Here is a 27,228-nt window from a genome sequence, read left to right as displayed (position 1 = left end):
GGTTTTCCCAAACTTGTCACTTGTCTGTTTGTGTTGATGATTTCATATCAAGTCTATCACCACATAAAAAGCTGCATAGCAAATCAGGACTCTCACGAGCATTAACAAGTTTGTTGTCAGTTTTCCGCCTTAAACCATCACTCAGTTCATGAAAACTTATGTCATTATAGACCAAAGTATTTTTCCTGCCTCTTCTGTCGAAACAAACAGTTGTGAATATTGAAATTGATTTAACTGTTTGCTCATTTATGTTTCTCAGCTAGGATGATTTTGAGGATTTTACCAAAGACATAAATTCACCTGTTCTCAGTTTACTACATGATAAAAGTAGCTCAATAGCTTTTAAAATGTTACAGTTATATAATTGTACATTCCCAGTAAGAGAAAATATATTTCATTATCATGTCCTGAATACACTGTCCCTACTGTACCAACTACAGTATGCTCATGTTGTCACTTCTTCTTAAGGAGTTTAGCTACAACACGTGCAATTTATGCAAGTGCATGTAGTGGTTATGAAAGCTAACACTGCTAAGCTTGTAGCTTTGTTTCTTTCTTGGTGGTTAAGATCTCTGTATTTGAATTATTTCTGACAGGTATCTGGCAGCTCCTAGACATGAATGATGATGTGAAAAGAAAATAAAGAAGCCTAAGAAATGCAGCTGCAACAATATCCATCTCTAATCTGTGGACAGACAGCACGTAGCATCAGCTCGAATGTCTGGGAAACACTCCATTTCCTTAGATCTTTTAGCATTGTCATTATAAATGTCCTAAATCTGTTTTGGGTCTCTTCTGATGTAGCGTAATGCTTTCTCTTACTTTAAGAATACAGCCATCACTAATATGTGTACATTGGAGGATTATACCAGGCTGGTGCACAGGACATTTTAGTATTTACCGTTAGAGCTATGGTGTGTAAACACAGGGTCATAAGTAAACAAGAAGGGGAAGGATTGATTGGTGTTTGTGTGGGTGTTTGGATTAGACTTCATCTGCCTATCTTTGCAGAAGAACCCATACAGCTGCAACTTAGAGACTTTTCAGTTAATGGGAGAAACACACACTTGCTGCCGCCCAGGACACTGTGTGCACAAAAAAGAATGTGTTTTGATTCGCTGCATTTATTTCAGACTAAACACATGAGACACTTGCTTTGACTCATGATATATGAAATATATTTTAGCTCATTGACCACCCATTCAGCTTTAAAATTCAACACATGGCTTTACGCTGCTTTACGACCAAATAAAACAAAGGGCAAAGACAGTATGGTCTTTAAATAAATGCAAAGATAAATAAAAAGGCAAAACATCAAAGGAAAGTAGTTGACACAAAAAACATCAAAAAGTGAATCTTTGAAAATGACTTTTAAGATGTGGCAATGGATTTTACCTCTATGACCTCAGTAAACAATTTGTTTCAAAGCCCTGGATACCTGACTGAAAAAAATGGGTATGGACAGAAGTGATCGTCTAATATGGGTACTGTGAGTTCTGTTTAAAGAATAATATACTACAAATGAGAGAGAAAAAAGAGTCTTCATCCAACATGTTACCAAAAGGTTGGGAATAAAGCAACACATATGAGCCCTATTTGAACCTTTATTATATAACATTGTGGCTGGCAGGGAATTGTTATTGTTGATGCATTAGAGGGATTTCCCATGAAGAGGTGGCTAATGATGCAGGACGTCCTACACTGACTGATGTAGTACGAATAGTTCACTTGTTAGTGTGGAAGTGGTGCATAACTGCCGCAAATCCAGATAACTCTCATAAGCTTTGAAACATTATTCCCCCAGTCTTGGCTGAGATCCCGTTCCTCCGAAAATGTTCCTCAGTCTTTGATGTCCAGGAGATAAAAATGTGAAATTCCCAAAGGGAGTTTTCTGTCCCCAGCAGCAAATGACTGATGTGCTGTTCCTTTGTGCTCCCAGTGTATTTGCAGTGCTTGTCAGACAGGTGCAAAGGCATTGACACTATTGTGTTACCAGATTTTGATTTTTACCTCACATGATTGAACAAGCTTCACAGGAATATTCTTAATGTTTTGCAGTGACGAAAAACCTGCCTCTCCTTGCCGAGTCTCTGGTGCATAAGTGATTGTTTTTGGATGTTTTACAAAAGCTCTCTACTCTGGCGACCACTCTCTCTCTCTCTCCATCTGCCTTAATTAGGAAATGCAGAGAGGGAACAGGCATTTTGTGTGTGTATGTAAGGAATGGAACGAGTGGAACAGCAGCCAAACATGAGTCCAAACAGAGAAACAGCATCCGTGCTAGTTTACAGTTCAGGGCAGGCTGCGCTCTGTAACTGAGTGTGTGTGTGTGTGTGTGTGTGTGTGTGTGTGTGTGTGTGTGTGTGTGTGTGTGTGTGTGTGTGTGTGTGTGTGTGTGGGTGTGTGGGTGCGTGTGTGCGTGTGCATGTGGTGTCCTGCACGAGTGGACGACAGTATGAAAGTTACGATGCTGCACATGTATGATACTCTTTACTGTGTTAAGATGAAGAATAGTTGCCGGATGCTCTGTGTTGCATCTCTTTCCCACATTGGTTCGTTTTTCCAGTACAGCCTTTAGGTGTCATTTACTGAGAGGTCTCATCTCAAAAACTGAAGTTATCTCTTCATTCAGCAGTTCTCCCTGTTTTCCCCAAGGGCTGGTTTTTATTCAAGGATACAGTTACAAAATAGCCGTACATGGACTTAGTGTATTCTCTCAGGAGTATTTTCGGAGACAATGTAATGACTCATTGCTCAGCACATTGAGAGTATTTGTGGGAGTTACATGTTTCTTTAGGCACGGGGGAGCCATCGCAAATCACACAGCCTCCTCTAAGCTTTGAACTGAGTCCCAGCTGGTGTCTTAAGTTCTGCACTAGATTGATCTTTATTCCTGGAGAAAGGCTTGTGGTTTCACTTGTGGTCAGTACAGAAGTGCACTGTGCTAACTGTACACACATCCTCAGACCAAACAACGGGGGAAAAAGAAAATAAGTCCCTTGTGCTTATAACACAATAAAAATTACATCTGGTTATTAAAGATTCCTTCGGTTTACCACCTAGTTTTTCTGCTTTTATAAGCGATCTGGACACTCACTTACATCCTGTATATTTGTAGAATGAGTTGTCATAAAAGTCGTGTAACACTGTGAACTTTTTGTTTCCACAGATCGTGAGGACCAGTCCATCCTCTGCACGTAAGTTAAAATCTGTCACCTCCAAACTCACCTTTGTTGTCTTTGCTTAACCTTTACCCTGGAAGTCACATTAATTCTCGAAGGAGGGCTATGTGTGCATGTGTGGAAGAACAGTTACATAATGCTTGTGTAAACACAGAGTTAGATGAATGAGATACCTGTCTGGTGTCTCAGCACCCACTTCCAACCAGCAAGAAATCATTCATAATTTAACAGTAATATGCTTTCTTTTTTTTTTTTTTTGAGGATGTTGCTGTTTGTCATAACACAATGCTGTGAGGTTGTGTTGTATTTAGATGGGGCACAACTGAATGTGCATGAATGCGTCCACAGCGCTCCCTGGGGGCTGTGGCCTCGCTCTCCTCACAGACTCTTGGTCAGGAAGTATGCCCTACATCTTGATGGGAGAACCAGATTAGATCTCCAAATGTTTAGGCTCCGTTTTGATTGTTTATTTGTTTTGAACTAATTATTGAGAACTTTTACTGGGCGATTGGACATCCAGGGACAAACAGCCTTGTTTTGTAAGACAATTATAACCTGATTTGAAGTTGACTTTCATTCAAAGTTAAGTATCAAGTTCATTTAGTTTTTCTTTATATTTTAAGGGCCTAGTATAGTGGCCTCTGTATTTTCTATAAATGTTGTATATGCACTCATTTAAAATACAGTGTATTACCTACATTTTCTTGGAATTATTGCAACTATTCTCTACAAAACAAAATTTCCACTCTCACATACTGTTCATCCCACTGGCATATGTTCTGTTTATTTCAGTCCACTTCCAGTATAAATGTACATCGTTTTTGAGAGAGGAAGGATTCTTATGCATTAAATCAAACAAGTAAAGACAGTAGAAAAAAAATAAAACAGCACATCCTTGTGTATGGACCATAAATGTTCGTCCTCCACTGGCTCTGCTACAGTCATTGTAATTTGCTGATTAGCATCAAACAGCTGGTAAAGGCTAACTAAGATCATAATATTTACTTTTCTATCTCTGAGCTAACAGTGGCACCTCATGCTGCTCAGCTGTGGTAACAGTAAAGGAAATGAGAGGAAGGGCTCTTTCCTCCTCAAGGCTCTTTTAACTCTAAATTTACTGATGCCAGGATGCAGAAAAATCTTTGATCACATCAGACCATTTCCTCAACTATCAAGCTTTTCTTTATCAGCGGGAAACTTTGGAAATGTTTGGTAGTATTTATCCCTGTCTGTCTGTGTGTGAACATGTTAATGGTTAACAGCACTGGTACACAGGCTGTTTTGAACATGAATCTGACTGTTTGATGCTAATGTGACAAGGCGTACACAAAGCCTTGTTTAAAACCATTTAAAATGATGAACTGGAAGTGATATGATACAGTAGAGCTGAAATACAAACTCTGCCTCTGTCAGTCAGGACCACACAGTCACTTTAAGATTTCTGTTTGAGCTACAGCCAGACTGCCTCAGCAGGCCTCTGGAGCCATATAAGGGAGAAATGTTTCTGGTGCGATACATGGAATGTCATGTATGACATTCCCCTCCTTTATGAGTGTGTGTGTGTGTGTGTGCACATGGCATATGTGTGTGTAATGGTACTGTATGTTATTTGTCAGTATTTACAGTACTGTTTTTACAGCAGTTCATTTAACTTCCCTATTAAGGATTACAGTCTTCTGTACAGACAGAGACAGTTCTTATAATACATTTTCAGATTAATGCAGATCAAGTCGAGCAGAAATATGGTTAAACTGACGCTGAGGCTGTTTTCATGTGCTGTCACTGTGGTACTTGATTGGTGGGAATTATGGCATATAGGAAATGGTCTGAAGAGGAAAACCCTAGCAAGACATGTAGTATAAAGAACAACTTTGTAAAACCTTTCAAACTTTTTTTAACCACCTCCCAGAGAGTGAATGATCTGATTTTAGAGAGGCTTGCTGCATAAATGTGAATTCAGTTTGTTTAAGTCCTTTATGTTTCATCCAAGTCACAGATTCCACAATGGTACCCCCACCCCCTTTGTATTATGTATAGGCAGTTATGCCAACATAAATATTTCTTGAATAATATTAATTAGCTTTAATAATAAGATTCTTAAAAGCACACTTTAATACTGTCAGAGACCAGGATGGTGTTTCTAAAAAACTTCATAACGCAATTATGAAAGTTATGGAGGAAACCCCATAATTTACCTTTCCAGTGTGACACCACCAGAAACACCTGACACATCTCTCATACAGTTTCAACTAAAATGTTTTTATGAGGTGTTGATTGCAGGGCTCACTGAGTATATTCTGGGGATTCTAGAGGTGATTATATTCCTCAGATTCCTCCACACAGTGGCAAGAATTTGCCATGGGAAATAGCTGAGAGGCTACTTAAATCCACTCTCAAGATGTTGACATTTCATCTCAGCAGGGTCACCAGTTTCCTTTGTATGTATGTGTGTGAAAAACTGGACTGATGAAATCTCCACAAAACAATTCTCTGAGTGGGATACAATTATTATTATTTAATTATTGGCAGGGGAAATCCCAGATTTAGGTTTAAAACTTTACAACTCCCAAAGCAGGAAGGATGTATGGCTATATCACTTCTGCTTGGCTCAAATTAGGCTGTTTAATCTGTGCAACCAAGATTGAAAGACATTGAATTGTTACAAATTAAATACCCTCCAATTCAGGCAGTATTGGCCAATAGGGCTTTGGAAAAATGTATTAACCGTATGCAAAACCTATGGATAAAAGTTCAACTTAAACTCTGTAACTCTGCTTTGAGGAATATAAATTACAAGATAAGATAAGAATAATTAGATGGTGTTCATATTACCCTGATTTTAAGCCTGATTATTTTGATCCTAGATTTAAAAACTGGATAGCCAAAGGAATAACAACATTTTAAAAGCAGGACTTTAATATGTATCTACAATTACATCATTAAGTTGTTAGAAATGGCCCACTAGATACGGATTACCCAGTGCTGAAAGACATTATAGGAGCCTATTTTTCATAGTTAAACACATATCCAGACCTTATAAGGCCTACATGACAAAAAAATCTCATTCCAAAGGCTATGTTAAAAATAAATGGGAGAATTAAAGTAATTTTGAGCTTTCAAAGGAGGAATTATATTTTTGTATTATCCCAAAGAAAAAAGCACATTTTACAGATGATTCACGTGCTGCAGACAGTGTGGGAGCCTGGACACCAATCACTGGCATATAATGTGGGAATGTCCAGTAATAATAGAATTACATTTCTGGTCAGAGATGTACAAAACATTGACGGGCATATTTAATATGGAAATACCTTTCCAGTTTAACACTTTTATTTAAGAAAAGTCCGCTTTCACTCAGGGCATTTCAACTTATTTGTTGTTCTGATATCTGCTAAGAAAACCATCACTAAGCACTGTCTGCTTCCTCACTCCCCCACAATAGAAGAATGGACAAATATAGTTCATTAAGTATAAATAATGGGAAAAATTCTTTTTCACTTTGCATACAAATTAACTGATTTACTAAGTTATGGTCAAAATGAGTTTCCTTGTGTGTGTGTCATGGCTGTGTAAGGAGAAGCTTTCCTGGTCTTCTAACTAATTTTTTTGTTTTTAAAACTTAGATAACTTACTGGATTGTCTCACAACATGTTAATGCACATCTTTGTTGCTAGAAATCCCTCTTTCACAATGAAAAATAGTTATTGGTAATTTTATAGGATGGATATTGTTTTTAAAAAATGCTGTTCATTTGTTGCAGACTGCTCCCTTTAACTGCAAGGCTATTTATTTTTTATTTTTAAAATGTTCGCAACTATCTCAACTCTAAATAAAGACTTGCAAAAAAAATGAAAAAAAATGATGAAATGAACATAGTGGACATAAAGTGGCAGGATGTTGCTAAAGAGTGTAGATTCACTGCCTTTTCTGACCTTGCCGAGGGCTCGAATATGTCACATGTCTTTATGGAGGCGGAGGAATCCTGTAAGTTCATCTCTCTAGACTGTCGGGATTTTCTGTTTTTTCCTGAAATGCTAAAGAACTTTGCAGGATGTTGAGGGGACGAGTGTTTGTCCTCAGCCTTGTTGACTTGTGACCCTTTGAAATAATGTAATCCCTGACCACATTCCATCACAGGTTGCACACACTTCTTAATCTGTTTATCAGTGAAGTTCGGTGAAAGTTTCACAAAATCATAATAAAATGTGAGTATTAGCAGTATGGTACCTGGCTATGGCATAGGTGCTCTAACCCATTCTATACTTCCAAATAATCTTATGATCGTAAGTGAAACCTGTGCTGATGGTAAGCAGGGCATTTAGGATGAGGCAGTTTGGAACATCTGTAGGAAAAACTCCCATCAGAATTAATTTTGCTCTAACAGCTGCCTACAGTAGGAGCCTGGATGTCGTGTGTCCTTACCAGACATGAACAGGACAGGGTAATTAGATTCCTCTCAGAGCTGCCAAGCCCTAACACTGAGAGCATCCCATGCCTTTTATGGACCCATGCTTGAGGATGTGTCTCTGGGTTAGACTGCTGTCTGATAGCTCTGGGATCGTTCAACTTTGTCTAAGTGTCTGAGGTCGTTTTCAGGGAAGAAAGAATGTGTTCTGGCTTCTGTTTGAAAATGTTTGAGTTAAAAACTGTTTTTAAGAGATAGCTCATCTTTTAGATGTCTGACTGGTTTGAGAGTATCTGTCATATAACTCCTAATAATTTTGTAGATGTCATAAGAAGTTAAGAAGAAGCTACTTACACTATGATTTTGTTGCCATGAAGTGTCAGGCGAATGGTTCTGTGCTGCTGGTCATTTATTTAAAGGAATAAATCAATTTTATTGATATGTTTTTCGCTTTCTATAGAGATTTAGATAAGAAGATTGATATTACACTCATGTCTCTACTGTAAATATTAAGCTGTCAGCAGCCTGTTAACTTAGCTTAGCATAAACACTGGAAACGGGGAAACTCTTAGCCTGGCTTTAGCCTAATGGCTAACCACCTTTGTTGTATGTCATACATCCCTCTCTCCCCACATTTCCTGTCTTTCTTCATACAGTCTACTATAAAAATAAAGGTAGAAATGCAAATAAAAATGTTTGAAAGAGAAATAAAAACTGCCAGATTTTATGCCAAGCTAAGCTAAGCGGTATCTGGTTGAAGCTTCGCATTTAGCGTGCACAAATGAGTGTTATCAATCTCATCTAACTCCTGGCAAGAAAGCATTTAAAATAAAAATTTCCCCTAAATATGTATAGATAATGTAAGTGATGGTGAAAGGATCAATGTGTAATAGACAGACTGAACAATAACATTATTCTTTGTGTCAGGTGTTGGTGCGGTTATCTCTGCTGCACATGATTTCCATTCAATTAAACTGGGTTATTGAACTGTGAACAGAGAACCTGTCGGTGCTGATTATCTTCTCGTTCTCTGCCTCATTCCCTTTCACTATCTCCCCCTTGCATCTTTTAATCCCCCTCTCATTTTTCCATCTCTAGTGGGGAGTCTGGTGCTGGGAAGACGGAGAACACCAAGAAGGTCATCCAGTATCTGGCTGTTGTGGCCTCCTCACACAAAGGCAAGAAGGACAGCAGTGCTGTAAGTATACATGTTAAGTGAGAATGTTGTATTAAAAGTTAGGATGTGCCAACCAGTTCCCTCACACTTCAACATATGTAGGAAACTGCCCGGTTTAATCCTGTATATCAACATTTCCTCCAAATAGCAACAATCAGGAGCACAGTTGGCCTACGTGAGTAAAGGGGAATGCCTAAAGTGTGTTTTTGTGTGTAGTGTTTGCGTGTGTTCCTTCATTACGTTAGAAAAGTGCATGAAGATGGTGTCACTGAGTTACCCGAAAACCCTTTTTTTTCTTCATGTAATTATTTTTCTTACAGCAAGGGTCAAGATCCCGAACCTTACTGCTCTTGAGTTAGAAGGCGTTTCCCCTAACATTTGTCGTTTCTGTACCTTTACCCAACCAGAACTGATTTAGACTGCATGATCATCGTCGTCATAGTACTGACTCCGAATCACTTTTCAAACCTACAAAATGTTCAGTGAAGGACGTCTAATGTTGCATACTCCTGAACAGGTTTATCATGTTGAGTTTTGTGTCATCTATCTTCTCAAGAACACCCTTTCACTGCCAGTGGAGATTAGATTGAATCCTCCCCGGCAGTGAAAGGGTCTCTCACAGATCAACGAGCACAGTGTGAGCATGCCCATCTCCTGGTCTTGTCTATCAAACACCGACCCCCCCCTTCTCCCCCCTTCCTCATACACCTACCTGTCAGTTACCCTGACACGGGGCATTGACTGTGTTGTCCTGTAGCATTTATTGGTTTGCACCGTGTGGTGTTTCTAAAAAACATCCTGTCTGGGCTAAAACAAGCTCTGACACCCTCTGTAAGGTTTGATTAAGAACTCTTCTTGCGCTTCAGGCTGGATCACGCCTGAGTAAGATGAGGACTCGATGACTCCTGACTAGATGCTCATGGTTTTGGTTTTGATGGCATTGATGTAGGTAACAGAGAGATTCAGTTATAGGTCAAAGTGATACTTCCCTTTGCCATTGACCCTGCTCACCCCGCTCACCCACAGGGGTTTTGCCCCAGAGGAAATGTTGTACTGTACTCTGTCCTCTGTTGGACTTCAAGGCTCCCATGGACCTTGCCTGAACAGAAATAGCATTGGGTTGATCTCTTTGCTCTGCTCTCACTTTCTCTCCTCCTCAGGCACGACTTTGACTCCTGCTGCTTCTGTCTTCATAAGTATCTTTACATAAACAGAATCGCCAAGAAAACAATCCTTCCCATCTGCTGTTACTTTCACTTTCTTGCCATTTCGCTTTGCTCTATTTCTCTTTTCCTTCTCTCTCCTTTCTTTCCCAGTGACTTAAATGAAAAGGACCCTCCTCTCTGCTTTGCCAACTCTGAACTGCACCTCAGCAGCTGGTCTGTATCTTTCCTCTCTTTCCATAAACTTAAAAAAAATCTTTGACTTTTATCTTGATGAATCCAATAGACAAACAGGACAATAAAGGTACAAATAAAAACAACAAAGCAAACAGGGCAGCATATTTTCACAGTAAAAATGCTAAGATTAGTTATCTCCTATCACCTTTACCTCTTCATGTAAATTAAATAACAAAGCCAAACTTCATAGAAATCCCCTCATGAATTGTTAGCCTTTACAATTAGAGATTCAGAAATGTCCATGGTTATTTCCAACCATTCAGCTTTGGATGTCTTTGGTTGTTCGTCTTCCAGAAGGCAGAGAACAACCCTCCAATAGAATTGTTTGTTTTAATTCATCATCATTAGAAAGAACATCTGTCAACAGATATTTTGAAAATGAGTCGTCTCACATTCCCAGTTCCAGTGGCATTATTAACACCAGTCGTGCTCTCCTTCTCTTCATGGCTTTAGCTCGTTTACAGGGTAGCTGAAGGGAGTGTTTTTAAGTGAGAGAGTAGGTAAGGTAGAGGTCTACAGCACCTGACCTTGACGCTCGGCTGACACGGACCCCTTTGATCAGGTGGATTAGCTCGATGCAAAGTGACGGTGTGTCTGCCTCATTTACTGACCATCACCCAGCTCCACCCACAGTCCAAAGGCTCTGCAGTCACGCTGGAAGCAAATCGCATCTCCTGCAAGTCTGTTCGTGAATCAGAATCATTTTAGTTTACCGATACACTGAATCCAAAGACTATGGGGGTTTTGTAATGCTAACATCATTGTAAGGCCTCGTCTGACCCAACATAACCTCAGTCTTGTATCTCCTGCTGTTTCTACATCATCAACAGCTACATCGTCTCCTCATTTTAAAAATTTCTCCCTAAACGGGTCGAGAAATCTTTAGGTCATGGGTCTGTGTTACATAATATACTGTAGAAACTCAAAGGAGATTAGCATGGAATTATATTTTGCTCTTACAGATAATTGTAGATTTACTTCGGCATCCTTGATCTTGTACTTTTATGTTTTCTTTTCTTTTTACATATCAGTGAGCCTATCGTAACCCACACCCACCCTGAACAACCTCATCCCCACCAAACCCCCCCTACTGCCCTCCACCTCAAGTAACCAATCACTGTGTAACACCAGTGTTTCTCACTGTCATCACTAGGGGGAGCTGGAGAAGCAGCTCCTGCAGGCCAATCCCATCCTGGAGGCCTTCGGAAATGCCAAGACCATCAAAAATGACAACTCCTCTCGATTTGTGAGTTAACTGTACATGTGGATATTTTGATGTTTTGGTTTCTAATGTGATATGATTCTTCATTTATATCTTGTTTATGTATTGGTAATCACACCAGTCCATCCTGTAACATCTTCTTTCCTCATCACTCTAACAGGGAAAATTCATCCGCATCAACTTTGATGTGACCGGCTACATTGTTGGAGCCAACATTGAGACCTGTATCCTTAGTTATTTTCTAATCTTTGACATATTGTTCACATTATTTCTCAGCCTAAGAAAAGAGATGTCTTAAGTCTCTGATCTGGAACATGAAATGTGATCTAAAATGATTTCTTCATCTGTCCCTCAAGTCACACTCCTACTTTTTAACATGGTATCATCTTATTATGTGTCATGCTTTCATTCAGATCTTTATATGGGGCTGAGCAGAAGTTCATATAGCATCAGCATAGAAAATGTTTGTATTCTTTAACAGCTGACTGCTCTCAGATCTGCTGGAGAAGTCTCGCTGTATCAGACAGGCAAAGACAGAAAGAGCTTTTCACATCTTCTACTACATGATTGCCGGTGCCAAAGAGAAACTGCGTGGTGAGTTACAATCTACAGCTCAGTCTTAGTTTCAGTTTGACTCTCATGTATTTTTAGTTGATCCACTGGGATTTAGAAATGGGTCATGTAATCCTTTAACTGATGTTAAACCATGATAATTAAGTTAAAGCTGAGAAAACATGCTCCTGTGAGTGACTAGAACTATTAAGACACATTAAATCACCAACTATGTGACCTCATGTGTTTTTTCTCAGAGGAGCTTCTTCTGGAGCCCTTCAGTAATTACCGCTTCCTGAGTGCGGGCCACGTTCAGATCCCTGGCCAGCAAGACGATGAGATGTATGAAGAGACCATGGAGGCCATGAGGATCATGGGCTTAACCGATGAGGAGAGAATCGGTATCAGTGACAATTCTGATCTTACCTCTGCTTGGCGAGAGCAAGACAGGCGGCTTAGAGTGGGATTGGGTAAGACGCGACTACTGTCTCCCTTTAACTGTCACACTTGTTTTTTCCAGATATCCTCAAGGTGTGCTCCACAGTGATGCAGTTGGGAAACATCGAGTTCAAGAAAGAGAGGAACCAAGAGCAGGCCACCATGCCAGACAACACCGGTTAGACACCTTTACTTCCTGCTTAGAAAATCTGTGTTTATCAACTTGTGTTAATTTGACAATTTTCAATAAAATATTCACTTTACTTTATTTTTTATCTATGGACGTGACTCTGCACGTAGACAGAGGAAAGAGACATGCAGTTAAAGTTTACCAACACATTTCTTCTTGTGTCTACAGCGGCACAGAAGGTGTGTCACCTGCAGGGCATCAATGTGACAGACTTCACCCGAGCCATTCTCACCCCTCGAATCAAAGTGGGCAGAGAGGTGGTGCAGAAGGCACAGACCAAAGAGCAGGTACTGCAAGTGGTGCACTGTGTGAAACTATAAGAACAAGGAAACCAATTCTCCTCATAATGAACACTTCCCAAACCTGTCATCTGAGTTTAAATTATTCTTCTTCATCAGTCTCATTAGATATTTTCTGTTTGTGTGTATCTGTAAGGCCGACTTCGCTACAGAGGCTCTGGCTAAGGCTGTCTTTGAGCGACTGTTCCGCTGGATCCTGTCCCGAGTTAACAAAGCCTTGGACAAAACCAAACGCCAAGGAGCCTCCTTCCTGGGAATCCTCGACATTGCCGGCTTTGAGATCTTTGAGGTATAGACATGTTGATCGCTGAAGAGTCAGAAAGCAGGTGAACACCAAAATATACACAAAATATTCATGCAGGATGAGTGTCTTTAGCTCTGTCTTTTGGTTGTTACAGGATAACTCCTTTGAGCAGCTGTGCATCAACTACACCAACGAGAAGCTGCAGCAGCTCTTCAACCACACCATGTTCATCCTGGAGCAGGAGGAGTACCAGAGGGAGGGCATCGAGTGGAACTTCATCGACTTCGGCCTTGACCTGCAGCCCTGCATCGAGCTCATCGAGAGACCAGTGAGTGGCCTTTAGACAGCAAATACACGAAATCTACTTCACCTATAGGTTAAGCCAAAAGAGTTCTCTGGCCTTTCAGAGATGTTTTAGTGATTTAGTATGCTGTAATGTCTTAATGTCTTAATGCTGGTAAAACCTTGCACTCACTGCATTTTCTCTGTAGAACAACCCTCCTGGTATCCTGGCCCTGCTGGATGAAGAGTGCTGGTTCCCCAAAGCCACAGATATCTCCTTTGTAGAGAAACTCATGAACACACAAGGGAACCATGTGAAATTCGCCAAACCGAAACAGCTCAAAGACAAGACAGAGTTTTCTATTTTTCATTATGCTGGGAGGGTGAGTATGAATGGATGTGTGTAGTATGATATAAACATGATGTGTTGCCTTATTGAGGATGTAAATCTTCTATTATATCAAAAAAAGCATATATGTTTCAAGGTCAGATAACATTGATGTTGTTTGTAGGTGGACTACAATGCCACTGCCTGGTTGACAAAGAATATGGACCCTCTAAATGACAACGTCACATCTTTGCTCAACAACTCCTCCAGCCAGTTTGTGCAAGACCTCTGGAAAGATGGTGAGACGTCTGAATCACCTGCTCTCAGTCAGACACAGCTCGCCAACAAGGGGCTACCTTTATATTTGAAGGAATTATCTATGAGAATCAGTTATAAATATAATTTCATATTTATAGCTGTCAGCTTGCATAGACGATTTGTTAATATACTAATGAAGAAATTTGATCAAGGATCTCAGTGCAGTGATACTACATAATAAAGATGAATATTTGATAACTGACACTGCAATAATATTTGATCGTGAAGTACATAATTAAAGCCAGTTATCATTACAGCTTGTTTGTAAATTAAAATTGTGTCCATCTCATTTTGGAGTTAAAGCCTCTATCTGTTAGATCTGAAACGACAAATAACACAGTGGTAGACAGAAACGCATGCCGCTGCCACCCTCACACAAACTTTACCTGTGGACACTGAGGTGACAAACACTGCACCGATTTACATCTGGGTTCTCTCATTTTTCTACAAACAAAACACTCGAAAGACTCACTCAAGATTTCATATTTTACTCACAGGAAATGAAATTACAATAGGAATCAAACACAGTCGATCCAGCACACTTTGTACCATTTTAAGTTGAATGGACACATTTGTTTTTTTTCCCGTTTAACATAAACGTGTTGAATGTTACAGCTGACAGAGTGGTTGGTCTCGACACGATAGCCAAGATGACGGACAGCTCCATGCCGAGCGCCTCAAAGACCAAGAAGGGAATGTTCCGCACGGTGGGACAGCTCTACAAGGAGTCTCTGGCCAAACTCATGACCACACTGCACAACACCCAGCCCAACTTCGTCAGATGCATCATCCCCAACCACGAGAAGAGGGTAAAGAAAAGTGTCACACGTGTTTCATATGGCCAATTTCCTTCCTAGATGACGTCTGTCTGACACAGTGATTATTGTAGGTGATAAAAATAACTTATTTGACCTTTGACTACTGTCAAATTGTTTCAGAGTAGGACAGTACAGTAGTGTAGTGATTAGCACTGTCATCTGTCTAGATGTGTTAACCCTTGTGAAAGGCTGACCCCCTGTGACCATCTCCAGATCCTGTGAACCTGAATAGGATAAGCATTTCAAAAAATGGAAGTATGTTGTAGGGGAAAAAAATAGGTATTTACAACAGATCCAGCACTTTAATACATTGCGTCATCGTACAATCAAACAGTATTTGCTTTTCCGTTACATTTATGTATTTCCAAAGACACAAAAACAACACAACAACACATGTATTTACCAGCAGCCAGGCAGTATCGAGGGAGTTATGTGTATTTCCTTCATAAAACCTAGTGCATTAAAACTGAAATCCTGTTCTCCTCAGGCAGGGAAGCTGGATGCTAATCTGGTCCTGGAGCAGCTGAGGTGTAATGGTGTGTTGGAGGGGATCAGGATCTGCCGACAAGGATTTCCCAACCGAATCGTCTTCCAGGAGTTCCGCCAGCGGTGAGCGGGATCTGAGGGCTCACTAACCTCCTACAGTGCTACTGAGTGCATCATGTTTTCAAATCCAGTTAATAATATTGCTGCAAAGCTTTCTGACCATATTAAGCTTGACATATTTCTTGTCTCCTTACAGTTATGAGATCTTGGCTGCTAGCGCTATTCCCAAAGGTTTCATGGATGGTAAACAAGCCTGCTGCCTCATGGTAAACTTACTTCAAAATCCCAACCAAGAAAAACACATTCAGTGCAGTCACACAGATATTTCATCCCAATGTATATAGCCTTATTCTTTGTGAGCCATTAACATCTCATCTTCCTCACTGATCTCCTGTCTGCGTAGATCAAACATCTGGACTTGGACCCCAACCTGTACAGGATTGGACAGAGTAAGATCTTTTTCCGAACAGGAGTGTTGGCCCAGTTGGAGGAGGAGAGAGATCTGAAGATCACTGTGATCATCATCGCTTTCCAGGCCCAGGCTAGAGGCTTCCTGGCAAGAAAGTATGAATATACAAGCCTCCTCACACACACTTCACCATCTAAATAAATGTCAATGTCTGTTATGCGTTATGCTGCTCACAGGTTCAGTATATCTCATCTTTAAGACAGTATTTGGGCCTTTTTTTATTTAATTGTGGAGAGAGGGTTTCATTTTTTTTTGTTCTTGCAGTTTCAATCACTATAAATTTGAACTTAGCATATTATTCATCATATGCTGTTTTTACTGCTGTATTTTTAAAGGGCATTTGCCAAGAGGCAACAGCAGCTCACAGCCATGAAAGTGATCCAGAGGAATTGTGCTGCCTACCTCAAACTTAGGAACTGGCAGTGGTGGAGACTCTTCACAAAGGTCAGCTGCTTATTCATGTAACAATATCACAATACTCCCCTGTGCTTTAGGCTCTCTTCTCACTTTTTATGACCCTTGACCCCATGTTAAAAATATGATGTTGCCCATTCTCCTGAACTACAGGTCAAGCCTCTGCTGCAAGTGACCCGACAGGAGGAGGAGATGAGTCTGAAGGAGGAAGAGCTGCAGAAGGCCAAAGAAGTTGCTTCAAAGGTTGAATCTGAGCTGAAGGAGATCAGCTTGAAACACACATCGGTAAAGGATGAAATCTGCAGGAATGACACAGACACATTTTTGCTTTCAGTGGATGTCACAACCATCTAAAACTGCCTCAAAGTATCAAATTGATGCTCCTTTTCAGTGATTATTTATATAATAATAATAATAATAATAATAATAATAATAATAATAATATTTAATACAAGAGTGTTGAATAAGATATTGTGAGTTGTCCACCTGGAATCTACTGATAATGAAGCTGAGCCAAATCTTTTTCTCTCTGTGTGCTCCAGGTTTTGGAGGAGAGGAACGCACTGCAGGAGCAGCTTCAGGCAGAGACAGAGCTGTACGCCGAGGCTGAGGAGATGAGAGTTCGTCTGGCGGCTAAGAAGCAGGAGCTGGAGGAGATCCTTCATGAGATGGAGGCAAGGCTGGACGAAGAGGAAGAACGTGCTCAGGCGCTGCTATTGGATAAGAAGAAGATGCAACAGCAGATGCAGGTCTACACATCTGTTTCTTGCTTTGCTGTTGTTTTGCTGCTATTGTTGCTGTAAAATGTCACTTTGCTTATCTCCACATTTAGCAACGCATATTCTGACAATGTGATGATATTGGAATTGTGTAGGAATTGGAGGAACATTTGGAAGAGGAGGAGGACGCCCGTCAAAAGCTGCAGCTAGAGAAGGTCACCTGCGAGGGAAAGATCAAAAAGCTGGAGGATGACATCCTGGTAATGGAGGACCAGAACAACAAGCTGCTGAAGGTAAGCACAGCATATATCAGACAGGCCTCACTATAGGTCAAAAAATGCAAATTTGGCAAATAGATGACCTTCTTTGTGGTGTTTTGTAGGAGCGGAAGCTGATGGAGGAGAGAATTGCAGACTTCAGTGCCAATCTGGCTGAGGAGGAAGAGAAGTCAAAGAACCTCACCAAGCTCAAAAACAAACACGAGTCCATGATCTCTGAATTAGAGGGTAATCATCTTTTATGTATTCTCATGTATTAAATGCCCTCAAACCATTACTGATGTCACAGTTAAAGCTGTACTATACCAAGAAACATAGATTTATGCTAACTGTTACCCCTCTTCTGTACTAATAGTCCGCTTGAAGAAAGAAGAAAAGAGTCGCCAGGAGCTGGACAAGGCTAAGCGGAAGTTGGAGGCAGAGTCGAATGACCTACAAGAGCAGATAGCCGACCTGCAGGCTCAGATTGCTGACCTCAAAGCTCAGCTTGCCAAGAAGGAAGAGGAGCTACAGAACGCCTTGGCCAGGTAAAGTCCTGACAAGTTACATTAGTATCCGTTTACCACCATATCCTGTATACCACATCAACTTTGAACCTGTTCGATGCTATTTCTATAACTTGTGTTATGCTCACTAGTATCTTCCTCTGCCCTTAATATTTTCTTCTCAGGTTAGAAGATGAGACAGGCCAGAAGAACAATGCTCTGAAGAAGATCAGAGAGCTGGAGGGACACATCTCCGACCTGCAGGAGGACCTGGACTCTGAGCGGGCGGCCAGGAACAAGGCAGAGAAGATCAAACGGGACCTCGGGGAGGAGCTGGAGGCCCTCAAGTCTGAGCTAGAGGACACTTTAGACACAACTGCCACTCAGCAAGAACTAAGGTCAGTCATAAAATACTAAAATATAATAAAATGCAAAACTTAATAATAATAAACTTATTTTCTTTGTTATCCAGTGTAAGATACAATCATTTTTAAATCGCCAACACTGTTTCTAGGAACTATTTGTAATATTCCCTTGTTATTTAAAATTTTAGATAGAGGTGTCAGAGGTCATAATTGTTTAGTAAATATCTGCATAATCCATCCACCTGCTCTGCAGAGCCAAACGTGAGCAGGAGGTGAACCTGCTGAAGAGAGCCATCGAGGATGAGAACCGGACCCATGAGGCCCAGGTCCAGGAGATGAGACAGAAACACACCCAGGCTGTGGAGGAACTCACAGAGCAGCTGGAGCAGTCCAAACGAGTAGGCCTGCATTATTTCATACAGTGTTATACATACTTAGGTGCCAATTAGCTTGTTTATTCAGTTCAAACTTCCCTTTTTTGTCTAATCTAAATGATACTGATGTTCTACTTTCTCTTTTCTGCTCAGGTGAAGTTAAACCTGGAGAAGGCGAAACAGGCTCTAGAGAAGGATACGTCAGAATTAACCGTTGAGGTGCGCTCACTGACCCAGGCCAAACAAGATGGGGAGCACAAGAGGAAGAAGTTGGAAGGTCAGGTGGCAGATCTGCAGTCACGCTTCGCCGACAGCGAGAAGCAGAAGGCTGAGCTGGGAGAGCGCTGCTCCAAGATCACTGTAAATCATCAGTCACATCAGCACTGTACAGAGCAAAAAATACCACACAAATACGCTCAATATAAAACTCCAAGAAACCTCATCTATTTTTATTTTCATACAGGTTGAACTGGAGAGCGTGACAAACCTGCTGAATGAAGCAGAAAGCAAGAACATCAAACTGAGCAAAGACGTCAGCAGCTTATCCTCCCAACTCCAAGACACACAGGTAACCTGACATGCAGCAGAACTTTCTGAGCTGTACTATATTCCTTATACAATTTGTATGTTATATTTCCTCTGATAGTTAAATACACAAAATAATGCTGCCTGGCAACAAGTTGAACTGAAAACTTTGACCTTTGACCTGATGTGTTGCTACAGGAGCTGCTGGCTGAAGAGACGCGTCAGAAGCTGCAGTTCTCCACAAAGCTGCGGCAAGCAGAGGACGACAAGAACAGTCTGCAGGAGCAGCTTGAAGAAGAGATGGAGGCCAAGAGGAACGTGGAGAGACACGTGTCCACCCTCAACATCCAGGTCAGAGGTCAAACTAGGAGTCGCTAATTATCAGATTATTTAGGCAAGTTGGAGGTTTTCAGATGTTACTCTTGACAAAGTAACCTGAAAACAAAAGCAAAATTCCACTTTTATCGTCAGTGACTGACACAGTCTCGGTCTGCCTGCAGCTTTCTGATGCAAAGAAGAAGCTAGAGGAGATGACAGGAAACATTGAGCTGCTTGAAGAAGGCAAGAAACGTCTGCAGAGAGATTTGGAGGCAGCCAACACCCAGTTTGAGGAGAAGGCCTCTGCATACGACAAGTTAGAGAAGACCAAAAACCGTCTGCAGCAGGAGCTGGAGGACACGCTGATGGACCTGGACAACCAGAGACAGAACGTGTCCAACCTGGAGAAGAAGCAGAAGAAATTTGACCAGGTCAGATAAATCCGGAAAATGTTAACACAAAGAGATACTGCCAGAGGATTTTGATTAATACAAATTTGTATTAACACAAAAAAGTTGACAGAAGTATATCTGATTACTGCCACATAAAAGAAATATTATAGTGATTTGAAGCATAATGAGAAAACTAATATTTAACTGAAAGGTAGGTGTAGTCATTTTTCTCAGATTTCGCAGATGTTAATTGAACTTTAGCTCATGACTTTTCAAAAACATGTTGGATTGAAGCTACACACATCCATTTATCAGTGGTTATTTGTCCTGCAGATGCTGGCTGAGGAGAAGAGTATCTCCAGTAAATATGCAGATGAGAGAGACCGTGCTGAAGCTGAGGCCAGAGAGAAGGAGACCAAAGCTCTGTCTTTGGCGAGAGCTCTGGAAGAGGCCCAGGACGGCAGAGAGGAGCTGGAGAGAGCCAACAAGGCCCTGAAGATGGAGATGGAGGACCTGATCAGCTCCAAGGATGACGTGGGAAAAAATGTTAGTGCTGGAACATCCCTGGACAAATTACACTTCAGACTGATATCACTGGATTCATCAATAGGATTTGTTTATGATAAATATAGTATTCTGGTTAATTTGAAAATATATTGATGGCAGGTCCACGAGCTGGAGAAGTCCAAGCGAGGCCTGGAGGCCCAGGTGGAGGAGATGAAGACTCAGCTGGAGGAGCTGGAGGACGAGCTGCAGGCGGCTGAGGATGCCAAGCTGCGTCTGGAGGTCAACATGCAGGCCCTGAAGGCCCAATTCGAGAGAGACCTCGTGGGACGGGATGAGATGGGCGAGGAGAAGAAGAGGCAACTGGTCAAGCAGGTAAAGAGCCATAAAAACTATAAGAAGAATATGGTCGTTGAACGTTGCACCAGCTACATCAGAAGTCTAAGTGACGGTGTGCACTGATCGCAGGTTCGTGAGCTGGAGACAGAGCTGGAGGATGAACGTAAACAGAGGGCCCTGGCAGCAGCAGCCAAGAAGAAGCTGGAGACAGACATGAAAGATCTGGAGGGACAGATCGAAACATCCAATAAGGGACGAGATGAGGCCATCAAGCAGCTCCGCAAGCTTCAGGTAAGAGTGAAGGGCTGGAAGAAATGCAGCAGCACATTTAGCACAGAAGAGTTTATCTAAATACTGTACAGTCTTGTTCTAGTTTTCATTGTCATTTTTTGGATGCACATTTTCCTCCATCATTTCCTTCTATTTCTAAGCTTTCACATTGTTGGAGGCCTTTACTTCAAACGATGAGAGTACCAGCTTCCAACCCATATCCAAATGTTATATATGTACTGTACATATATTGAATTTCCATATATGAAATAAATGTACATATAAAATAAAAACATATTTAAAAATTATATATGAAACCTATTAGAAATTGGAACAATTTCATATATTGACATGTCTCGCCCATATAAAATGTATGTTTATGTATGTATGCTTAAATTGTAGATATATGTTACATAAATATATATCCATCCCAAAGACTGTCAGTATATATTGATATTATAAATAGTGGGTTCCAAAAGTCGGAGACCACTTTCCCAGAATGGGAAGATAGACAGTAAGAAAAACATATAAAAGCCTATAAAAGTTTTATATGTAGGTTGTTTTAATAAACTTGCTTGCAGCATATTATACCATATAAAAATTCATCATAGATATTTTTAATCTATGTACAAATTTTACTATGGGTATTTCATATATATTATAAAGTTAAATCTCCACATATCCAGAGAATGTATATACATAATAATTATACAGTATATCCCCTTATAGGTGACATATATGGCACCATCACTCTTGGTATAGGAACATACATATATGTTATATATTAGATTTTTCTATGCGACGTTACCTCATGTTGAAGTGCTCTGGTCAGAAATACTGGGTTACTATGTAAGAACAGACATGGAATGTGCTGAAAACTCGCTTTAACACAGCACATGACTCAAAAGCTCTGGCCTCAGTCCTGTAAATGTACCTGGTAAATAAATTAGTCTGATGCTGATTGTCTCAACTCTCCTTGTTTCTCTGTCTCTATTTGTGTTTCTCTTCCTCCCTCCAGGCTCAGATGAAGGACTACCAGAGGGAGTTGGAAGATGCCCGTGCCGCCAGGGACGAGGTGCTGACTACCGCAAAGGAGAGTGAGAAGAAGGCCAAGAGTCTGGAGGCTGAGCTCATGCAGCTGCAGGAGGTAACACTTTAGATTCCTAACAAGGCAGACAATTGTCTGAGAACAGAGGCTTGAAATAATGAATTCATCACTAATCTGTTTCTAGGAACTGGCTGCAGCTGAGAGGGGGAGGAAGCAGGCAGAGGCCGAGAGAGACGAGCTGTCTGATGAGCTGGCGAGCAACTCCTCTGGAAAGTGGGTGGAGAGTTCACGCTGTTGCCTTTGTCTGTGAATTAAAAGTAGAAAAGAAAATATGATTATATTTGATTTCACTGTGGCCCCTGTGTTCAGGTCAGCCTTGGCAGATGAGAAGCGTCGTCTGGAAGCGAAGATCTCCCAGCTGGAGGAGGAGCTGGAGGAAGAGCAGAGCAACATGGAGATCCTCAACGACAGGCTGAGGAAGAGCTCACAGCAGGTGACCAGACTGTCGCAGCCATATGAGTCTTCACTAGGCTCATAGAGTCCATAGACCTCGTCCCTCTCTCCACTCCTGTTTCTCCTGTTAACAGCATATATTCCCGACACAGGTGGATCAGTTGAACAACGAGCTGCAGACAGAGCGCAGCACCTCCCAGAAGAATGAGAGCGCTCGGCAGCAGATGGAGCGCCAGAACAAGGAGCTGAAGGCCAAGCTCCAGGAGATGGAGAACCAGGTCAAATCCAAGTTCAAGTCCTCCATCTCCGCCTTGGAGGCTAAAGTGGCACAGCTGGAGGAGCAGCTGGAGCAGGAGAACAGGTTGGGGACAAAGAAACACACAAAGTATCATGTCTGATAAATAAAGTTGTTGTTGTTGTTGTTGTTGTTAGGTGGTTTCATGCCATTACACACTTGCATCCATCTAAAAGTAAAACAAGGAATTCATTTACCTGCTCCAGTAAAGTCTGTATCGTTTACATCAGTGATACTTATTGTGTACCACTGTATATTCAAGGTTCACTTAAGAAAAACCCTGCTTTCAAGCTCCTCTATTCTTTTGCTTTTCATTTTTTTAAATGACATCTGTTTAACTTCCTCAGTCACCTTGAACTCTTCTCTTTTCTCAGAGACAAGCAGGTAGCTGCCAAGAGCATACGCCAGAAGGACAAGAAGCTCAGGGACCTGCTGATGCAGGTGGAAGACGAAAGAAAACAGGCAGAGCAGTACAAAGACCAGGTACGATCTCTTCAAGCACTCACACACAAACATGTCTTTCCACGTTTCTTGTGTCCACAGACAAGTACATGTGTCCAGTGCATGGGCGTGGTTTGGAAGAGTGGCCTGTCAGAGAATAGTAATCCTGTATATTATCCCCATTCACTAATCAGGCGGACAAGTCAAGTACTCGCATGAAGCAGCTGAAGAGGCAGCTAGAGGAGTCGGAGGAAGAGTCTCAGCGTGCCTCAGCCGCCCGCAGGAAGCTGCAGCGGGAGCTGGATGAAGCCACCGAGACGAACGATGCCATGAGCCGCGAGGTGAACTCTCTCAAGAGCAAACTCAGGTAGGACGAAGGGCCAAGGAATCTATCTTTCCATGTCTATTTACCTGTCTGTCTTTTTTCATAGCAACTTTATTCCTGTGAAGCTCCAACACTGCAAAGATACCACAAAAGGAAAAACAAACTGTTAAATAGTCCATATCCTGAGGACATACTGTATATGTGAAATACACACTACAGACAAAAAGTACAACTTTTCACACAAAACAAATAATCGACACTTAGTCTTCACAAATCTTATCTACAGTCCTCTTCAGAGGGATGTAAACAAACATTTAAAGCATTGAAGATTGTCATTTAGTTCAGTGGATTTAGCCTTGCTGAGCACAAGCAAAACAATGATGTCCATCTCTATTCCAGAGGCAACCCTGAACCCAAGGAGTAACACAGCAGGTACCTCTGCGCCTGAACGTTACCCCATCACCATTTCTATATTAACTTATCGTAACTTTTCATTCATGCACACTCTTAATGCTGTCATTTCTTTCATTGAGCCTAACTGAGGGAAATATGGCTCATCGTCTACCAGTGATTCACTTGGAAAAAAAATGTTCAGTAGTAAGTCAAGTTGCCCCATTTGGTTTCCATTACACCTATTTCCTGGTGGCCATATTTTTCTCAGTGCTTGGTTTAATTGCCATAAACCAAACTCATTTTCCTGAGCCAGGATTTAAATGAGTTACAAAGATAACCAGCGTGCTTAACCCATAACCAAAGCACAACCTGTACATTCTTCGGCAATCCTCCCTGTAGTGTGCAACACCCGAGTGGTTTTAAAAAAAAAAAAAAAACTTAACCACCTCGGAAACTGCCACACACTCCTCTCACCGTCATGCTGTGTTTGTGTTTGTTTGCGTCTCTGCCTTGTGTGTGTGTCTCTGTGGCAATTTAGGCGTGGAAACGAGCCCTCCTTTGGCAGCGCACCTCGGCGTATGGGCGGAGGCCGCAGGGTGGTGGAGGATGCCTCAGAGGAGGAGCCCGACATCCAAAGTGACTTCAACGGAACAAAAGCCGCGGAGTAAAAGACATCAAATAAACAGATGTCGACATTACCTTCCAGGGCAAGGTCTGCCACTTAAAACAAAGAATAACTTCAGAAGCCTGTTATGTTATCTAGTTCTTCCATATCACTTCAAAATATATATTTTCTCCCATTTTCAATAGTGTACTGATCTATCTTCTTGTTTTAGAGCACCTTTTCTTGACACAAACCAACCAGGAGGACTTGGTATCAACTAGGGGAGTTGTTTTGGTGGCTCTGCTGATGTGTGATTTGCAGTTCTTTTATTTTTATTTTTTTAATTTACACTGTTTTGTACTGCACTGAATGACTGATACTTTCTTATGCAAGGTTTTGTACACAAAAATAGGTGCCTCTAATTACCACGCTAAGTTGCCAGCGAAACCTCGGGTCTCCACAATAAGTGACCTTAGAACTTAAAACAGAGACATAATGTAAATCTACAGATGTGTAACTATTATCAGCGACTGTCGTCCTGTTGCCTGTGACTGCTGTTAGTGTTGTTTCAGAGCAGCACTGATCTGGTTTATCAGAGTGGCTATGTAGACAGATTCTTCTATACCCAGTCTGCTTCCAATCAGTGCTGCCACTTGTATCCCCAATGAACAAATATTTAGCTTTTAAACATTTTCTAAAGTCACAGATTTATATTATTTGCACCTTTCCTGTGCCCAGATGTGTTTAGATAATGTTTAGTCAAGAAAGAACAGAACGTTTGAGGGTGAACAAGGTTTAGGGTTGTTCCGACTATAAAATCATGAGCCAGATGTCAGTATTGGGCACTCAGCAACACTCACATCTTCATTTTCAATATTTTTCCTTTGTCCAGACTTACTGTTGTTAAACTGTATGTTAAAAACGCCGCTGATCACCCTAAACTTACTCATTCTCATTTCTCTAATGTTATATGTAATCAACTGATGTTTACATGACACCATTTGTATCTATTAATTGTTGAACCACCTGCACAAGAAATAAAGATATTTAAAAAGAAAAAAAGCTTTGATTTATTTTCTTTTAATGTTTCTGTCTTGGTCAGTAACTTCAGAGATCAAACTGAATCATCACAACAGAACATGATTCTCATCTGTTCAGTTCAGTAGAAAAACAACTGCAAACCAACAGGATAAAAGTTGGGTAGAGTACCTCAGGCACATACAGTTTAAAGTCCAAATACAGAAGCAGTCGCAGAGGTGTTGCATACAAACAAACACCCAGTACACAGTGGTCATAGATTACAATTACAGTTAGCTCATGTTAGTTTGTGGAAGGTTAAACAGCAAAGAGGAGCAAGAACTGCATTTCTCATATGTATGAAGTTAATTCCTACACACAGGCTACAGTGCAGTACAGAGCGATGACTGCTGTGTAAATGTATTTAGATATGTACTGAAATATCTGCTTTATGGGCTGCTGTATGGCAGTAATGAGAACTCCAGATCAAACAGAAACATTTCAGGGAAAAGCTCAGGTGTCACGTTAAAACTGTTAATCACTATTTCCCATTCATAATATCTCTTACTAAAAGGCAGGAGAAGGGTATTCAATATAGGCTCTATATACCTACACAAATATAATATGAACTGTGCTTATCTTTGACCTGTTAAAATCTATTATTGCTTTGTCTTTTCTCCTCATTCGCCCACCATATGACCTTCTATGACAGACAGGTCTCACACCTATAGAATTATTACTATACATTCAGTAGTGCACACGTGCCAATCTGAAGTCTACAGTCAAATAAAATAATCTTGGTAAAAAAAAAAAAAGTTCTTGCTAACACTAGATCGTAAATCTGCAGCATGACAAATCTTATTTTTGAGGCATAAAACCTAAACCTACTCTTCACATTTAGAAGCCTTACATACCAGAAAATAACAAGTCTGTTAAAACAAGTCTGTGCAATGGCAGGAAGGAGGAGACAGAGATGACCTGGGCCAATGGATTGAATTTAACAACCTACTGTGTGAACCTGCTCGAACTAGCCTGAAGGAACGTGACATTTCCTCATTTCTAGAAACCTGGTAGCATGAGGGATACATCACCGATTTCATTTAATTGAACTTAGGCCTACAAACTGAAGAGGTAATAACATTGAGGAAGGCAGCGATGGCTAAAACATCAGCTCGTGACAGCAACTAATTCATTCTTAACTACATTTGCTTTGTAACAGTGGTGATTGAGGCAGAAAATAACTTTCATCATTGTTTTAACCATCATTGTATCCAGCCCCTCCACACCGGTCTTTGTGACTTACAAGTTAATTGATGCCATACTTGATAAGAACTACATTATTCAAGCCCATAGTTAAAAGAATAAAGAACAAAAACTGACTTGTTAATGAAATTACTAACAAAATTTTAACATTTCATCATCAGATTTAAAAAAAAAAAAAAAAAAAAAAAAAATCATAATTTTTTTCATTTATCACAACTTTGGTTTGGACTTGGTCAGAAATGCAATATTTGCTTTATTTATTTATTTTATTTTTATGAACGACACTCCAGGTTTTTGGTCCCTATACCAGGGTCACTTCCAGTGGCTGTTATTAATAAAACAGTAACAACTGGCTCTAGTTTCGGTCCCTACTTCAATGAATTTATGGGCAAGTGCAACAACCACCCTAAATGAGTTTTCTGGGAGCAGAAATGTTCCAAAAGCCCTGTTGTGCTTGATCCATCACAGAAAGCAAATCAGCAGACACAGACGGTTTTCTCAGATGCAACCCACCACAGCGTCAAAGATACAGTAGG

At 40.8% G+C, this 27,228-nt stretch overlaps 1 protein-coding gene across 5 annotated transcripts in view; it reads left to right on the top strand.

Moving 5' to 3' along the window:
- myh11 (myosin heavy chain 11) overlaps nt 1–25,468 on the top strand; it is a 31,444-nt gene extending 5,976 nt beyond the window's left edge. Inside the window, exons 4-43 of one of the 5 annotated variants that reach the window (XM_022755676.1) lie at nt 3,170–3,197; nt 8,686–8,785; nt 8,913–8,939; nt 11,318–11,410; nt 11,547–11,610; nt 11,882–11,980; nt 12,196–12,339; nt 12,459–12,554; nt 12,735–12,853; nt 13,002–13,154; nt 13,264–13,437; nt 13,601–13,774; nt 13,904–14,018; nt 14,653–14,846; nt 15,343–15,464; nt 15,598–15,667; nt 15,805–15,965; nt 16,206–16,314; nt 16,438–16,569; nt 16,827–17,033; nt 17,159–17,296; nt 17,386–17,509; nt 17,637–17,808; nt 17,952–18,164; nt 18,385–18,529; nt 18,659–18,865; nt 18,969–19,073; nt 19,229–19,381; nt 19,531–19,779; nt 20,074–20,286; nt 20,407–20,619; nt 20,713–20,874; nt 21,872–22,000; nt 22,086–22,174; nt 22,271–22,394; nt 22,507–22,715; nt 23,024–23,132; nt 23,285–23,457; nt 23,815–23,847; nt 24,347–24,434. In XM_022755676.1, coding sequence (XP_022611397.1) covers nt 3,170–3,197; nt 8,686–8,785; nt 8,913–8,939; nt 11,318–11,410; nt 11,547–11,610; nt 11,882–11,980; nt 12,196–12,339; nt 12,459–12,554; nt 12,735–12,853; nt 13,002–13,154; nt 13,264–13,437; nt 13,601–13,774; nt 13,904–14,018; nt 14,653–14,846; nt 15,343–15,464; nt 15,598–15,667; nt 15,805–15,965; nt 16,206–16,314; nt 16,438–16,569; nt 16,827–17,033; nt 17,159–17,296; nt 17,386–17,509; nt 17,637–17,808; nt 17,952–18,164; nt 18,385–18,529; nt 18,659–18,865; nt 18,969–19,073; nt 19,229–19,381; nt 19,531–19,779; nt 20,074–20,286; nt 20,407–20,619; nt 20,713–20,874; nt 21,872–22,000; nt 22,086–22,174; nt 22,271–22,394; nt 22,507–22,715; nt 23,024–23,132; nt 23,285–23,457; nt 23,815–23,839 — 5,333 coding nt within the window. In that variant the 3' untranslated portion in view covers nt 23,840–23,847; nt 24,347–24,434. Of the gene's footprint in view, nt 1–3,169; nt 3,198–8,685; nt 8,786–8,912; nt 8,940–11,317; nt 11,411–11,546; nt 11,611–11,881; nt 11,981–12,195; nt 12,340–12,458; nt 12,555–12,734; nt 12,854–13,001; nt 13,155–13,263; nt 13,438–13,600; nt 13,775–13,903; nt 14,019–14,652; nt 14,847–15,342; nt 15,465–15,597; nt 15,668–15,804; nt 15,966–16,205; nt 16,315–16,437; nt 16,570–16,826; nt 17,034–17,158; nt 17,297–17,385; nt 17,510–17,636; nt 17,809–17,951; nt 18,165–18,384; nt 18,530–18,658; nt 18,866–18,968; nt 19,074–19,228; nt 19,382–19,530; nt 19,780–20,073; nt 20,287–20,406; nt 20,620–20,712; nt 20,875–21,871; nt 22,001–22,085; nt 22,175–22,270; nt 22,395–22,506; nt 22,716–23,023; nt 23,133–23,284; nt 23,462–23,814; nt 23,848–24,346 lie in introns of those variants that run through there. The other 4 variants (XM_022755674.1, XM_022755673.1, XM_022755675.1 and 1 more) reach the window with 4 other exon arrangements.
- Nucleotides 25,469–27,228: the final 1,760 nt, after the last annotated feature.

Source organism: Seriola dumerili, unplaced genomic scaffold (assembly GCF_002260705.1).
Source record: "Seriola dumerili isolate Sdu_G_001 unplaced genomic scaffold, Sdu_1.0 BDQW01000230.1, whole genome shotgun sequence".
NCBI classification, from domain to species: Eukaryota; Metazoa; Chordata; class Actinopteri; order Carangiformes; family Carangidae; genus Seriola; species Seriola dumerili.
This window is presented reverse-complemented; position numbering and strand designations above follow the sequence as displayed.